This window comes from Eimeria mitis, genomic scaffold, assembly GCF_000499745.2.
Source record: "Eimeria mitis Houghton genomic scaffold, Emh_scaff247, whole genome shotgun sequence".
Classification (NCBI taxonomy): domain Eukaryota; phylum Apicomplexa; class Conoidasida; order Eucoccidiorida; family Eimeriidae; genus Eimeria; species Eimeria mitis.
This window is the reverse complement of record NW_013570808.1, coordinates 3,759-7,696: the sequence shown is the minus strand read 5'-3', so window position 1 is coordinate 7,696 and position 3,938 is coordinate 3,759. Positions and strand designations below refer to the sequence as shown.

The following is a 3,938-nucleotide window of genomic DNA, read 5'->3' as shown; positions in this document are numbered from 1 at the left end:
TTTTTTTTTTTTTTTTTTTTTTTTTTTTTTTTTTTTTTTTTTTTTTTATATTTCTTTTTCGTTCTTTCTTCTTTTTTTTATTTTTTTTTGATTTTTTTTTCTTTTTGTTTTTGTTGTTCTTTGTTTTTCTTCTTCTTTCTGTTCTTTTTTTCTCTTCCTTTTTTTTTCTTTTTCTTTTTGTTGTTCTTTCTTGTCCTTTTCTCTCTATTCTTTTTGTTCTTTTTGTTTTTTTTCTGTTTTGTTTTACTTTTTTTTGTTTTTGTTTTTCTTCTTCTTTCTCTTCTTTTTGTTTTTGTTGTTCTTTGATTTTCTTGTTCTTTCTGTGCTTTTTCTCTCTATTCTTTTTGTTCTTTTTTTTCTTTTTGTTCTTTTTTTTTTTGTTCTTTGTTTTTCTTCTTCTTTCTCTTCTTTTTCTTTTTTTCTGTTTCTGTATGGTTTTTTTCTTTTTTTCGTTTTCTTCTTTTTCTTTCTTTTTTTTCTTTTTCTTTTTCTTTTTTCTTTTAAACCCTACCACTTCTCTTTGTCCTCCAAGAGCGTTTTCCTAGGGTTTAGGGTTTAGGGTTTAGGGTTTAGGGTTTGGGGTGTATGTGCAGGTGTTGGCTGCCCTGAGGTCTCCAGATGCTACCGCTGCTGAGCCTCCCCCCCCCGTGTCTCTGCAGCAGCAAAACCAGCTTCGTGCTGCTGCCTGCAGCAACATAAGACGCAGCATCAGCAGCAGCAGCAGCAGCAGCAGCAGCAGCAGCAGCAGCAGCAGCAACAGTTATCCTTTGTCTTCTGTCTGCTTCAGCCGCCACATCTCTCTAGCTGCCCCCAAGGAGGAAGCAGCAGCTCTCCGCAGCCTGCGAGCAGCACCAAACCCAGCAGCAGCAGCAGCAGCAGCAAAAGAAAAAGCAGCAGCAGCAGCAGCAGCAGCAGCAGCAAGACACTCGCTGCTGATGGAAGAGCAGCAACCCGTGGGGGCCCCCAGCCTTCCGGCCTGGGCCCCTGCAGAAGCAGACACACAGCAGCAGCAGCAGCAGCAGCGCAGCAGCAACCGCAGCAGCAGCCACCCTAGCAGCAAGCTCAGCAGCAGCAAGCGCAGCAGCAGCAACCGCAGCAGCAGCAGACGCAGCAGCTGCACAGTCAAGGCTCCCCAACGTCGTCGCCGCAGCAGCAAAGTAGCAGCAGCAACTGCTGCTGCAGCAGCAAGAACAGCAGCAGCTGCAGCAGCAAATAGCAGCAATCTGCAGCAAGCAGACCTCACATTTACAGAGCAGCAGCCAGAGGCAGCAGCTGCCATTGAACTGCAGCAACCCGCAGCACCCGAGGCAGCAGCAGCAGCAGAAGCAGCAGCAGCAGCAGCAGCAGCAGCAACACCGCCGAGGCAGTCAACCAACCCCTTCGATGAGGACCTAACGGACCCCTCCCCCTCTCCTCCTGCTGAGACACAGGAGACAGAGGCAGCAGCAGCAGCAGCAGCAGCAGCAACAGCAGCAGCAGCAGCAGAGGAGAATGCAGAAGCGGCTCTGCTGCGTACTCTGTGTGGGCTGCTGCAGCGGCTGCAGCGGGAGCAGCCGCTGCTGCTGGCAGCAGAAGCACCAATAGTAACGAAGCAGCTGCAGCAGCAACCGATGGAAGATGTGCTGCAGCAGCTGCTGCAGCAGCAGAAGCTCAGCAGCAGCAAAGAGGAGCTGCTGGCGCTGCAGCAAAAGTTCACAGCAGCAGCAGATGGCTCCACACCCAGGTCGATGTTTGCTGCCTTTCTCAGCTTTCTCAGGGGGGCGGAGAAGCAGCAGCTGCAGCAGCAGCAGCAGCAGCAGCAGCAGCAGCAACAGCAGCAGCAGCAGCAGCTGCTGCAGCAGCAAGAAGAGGAGCGACTGCTGCAAGAGGTCGAGACTCAGCATTTGAAAGAGCAGCAGCAGCAGCAGCTGGAGCTTGAGCAGCAGCAACAACTGCAGCAGCAAGAGCAGCAACAACTGCAGCACGAAGAGCAGCAGCAACTGCAGCAGAGAGAGCAGCAGCAGCTACAGCAAGAGGAGCAGCAGCAACTGCAGCAGCAACTGCAGCAGCAAGAACAGCAGCAACTGCAGCACGAAGAGCAGTTGCAGCTGCAGCAGGAAGAGGAGGAGAAACTGCAGCAGCAAGAGCAACAGCAACTGCAGCAAGAAGAGCAGCGGCAGCTGCAGCAGCAGAAGCAACAGCAACTGCAGCAGCAGCTGCAGCAGGAGGAGCAGCAGCAGCTCCAGCAGGAGGAGCAGCAGCAACTCCAGCAGGAGGAGCAGCAGCAACAGCAGCACGAAGAGCAGCAGGAGGCGCAGCAGCAACTGCAGCAGGAGTGGGAGGAGCAGCAAATGCAACAGGAAGAGCAGAGGCAACTGCAGCAGGATTGCGAGCAGCAGCAGCAGCAGCAGCAGCAGGAGCAGCAGGACGAGCAGCAGCAGCAGCAAGTGCAGCAGCAAGATCAGCTGGAGCAGCAAGAGGAGCAGAATGCATGTGAAGAGGAGGAACAGAAACAGCAGCAGCAGCAGCAGCAACAGCAACAGCAGCAGGAAGAAGCACCAGCAGCAACAGCTGCTGCAGCTGCTGGCTCCGATGACGATGCTGTCGTCCCCTCCAGCGCCATAGAGCCAGCAGCAGCAGCAGCAGCAGCAGCAGCAGCAGCAGCAGCAGGAGCAGCAGCAGGAGTTGTGTCTATCAAGCGCTGTGAGTCTAGAGGAGAGTCTGCTGCCTGTATTGATGCAGCAGAAGCAGCAGACACTGCAACAGCAGCAGCAGCAGCAACAACAGCAGCAGCAGCAGCAACAACAGCAGCAGCAGCAGCAGCAGCTACTGCTGCTGCTGCTGCATCAGAGCTGGGGCCCTGCATGCTTGGGTTGAGCTCGGAAGGGGTCCCCCAGTCCCCGAAACCTGCTGCTGCAGCAGCACCAGCAGCAGCAGCAACAGCAGCAACAGCAGCAGCAGCAGCAGCAGCAGCAGCAGCAGCAGCTGACGGCATCTGTCCGTCTGTGCTGCAGCAGCAAGAGTCACACGAACATTTAGTTTCTTACAACAGCAGAGGGTCCTTGGGGGGCCCCCTGGGGGCCCCCCTGATAGGAGAAGACGAAGCAGAGGAGATACAGGAAAGGCTGCTGCAGGAGGTGGCGCAGCAGCAACGCTCTGTTGGTGCTGCTTGGGGCTGCAGCAACAGCAGCAGCAGCAGCAGCAGCAGCAGCAGCAGCAGCAGCAGCAGCAGCAACGTGGTGCTGCTTCCTTGTGGAGGAGGGGTCGGTGGGGGGGTGTTGCTGTCCGAGGGACCCAAGAGAGCAGCAGCAGCAACAGCAGCAACAGCAGCAGCAGCAGCAGCAGCAGCAGCCGAAGCAGCAGCAGAAGCAACAGCAGCAGCAGGCGATGCAGCTTTATCTGAGGGTGAGGCTGAGGCTGTCTTTTCTGTTTTTTTAAATAGAAGGAGACAAAAGAGACAAAAACAACAAAACAGAAGTGCATCTGTCTCTCCTGTCTCCTCTTCTCTTCTTGCTGCTGCAGCAGCAGCAGACTTCCTCTCTCATTCTCTCCCTGCTGCTGCTGCTTCTCACCCCCACCCCAACCCCCAGCAGCAGCAGCAGCAGCAGCAGCAGCAGCAGCAGCAGCAGCAGCAGCAGCAGCAGCAGCAGCAGCAGTCAATAGAAGAGGTGTTTTCTCCTCTGCCGCTACCCCTATACGAGCCCCTAGACAGTAGGTACAGCTCTGGGGGCCCCTACTCATCAGGGGGGCCCCCCTCTCCCCGGGGGCCCCCCTCCAGCGGGGGCCCCTCGGGCCAGTCAACTCGTGCTTCTGCTGAGAGCAGCATTGGTGCTGCTGAGGGGCCCCTTCTTATTGAGCAGCAGCAGCTGCTGCAGCAGGAGCTGCAGCAGCAGCACATGCAGCAGCAGCATATGCAGCAGCAGCAGCAGCAGCAGCAACTACTACGACGCCGTGGCGGC

The 3,938-nt window shown here is 54.9% G+C and overlaps 1 protein-coding gene across 1 annotated transcript in view; it reads left to right on the top strand.

Annotated features, from left to right (window-relative positions):
* EMH_0005220 (uncharacterized protein) overlaps positions 1-3,938 on the top strand; it is a gene marked incomplete at both ends in the record, with an annotated part of 9,301 nt that overhangs the window by 2,210 nt on the left and 3,153 nt on the right. The window contains one exon of the mRNA XM_013497098.1: positions 594-3,930. Within this exon, the coding sequence (XP_013352552.1) occupies positions 594-3,930 (3,337 nt within the window). The remainder of the gene's footprint in view (positions 1-593; positions 3,931-3,938) is intronic.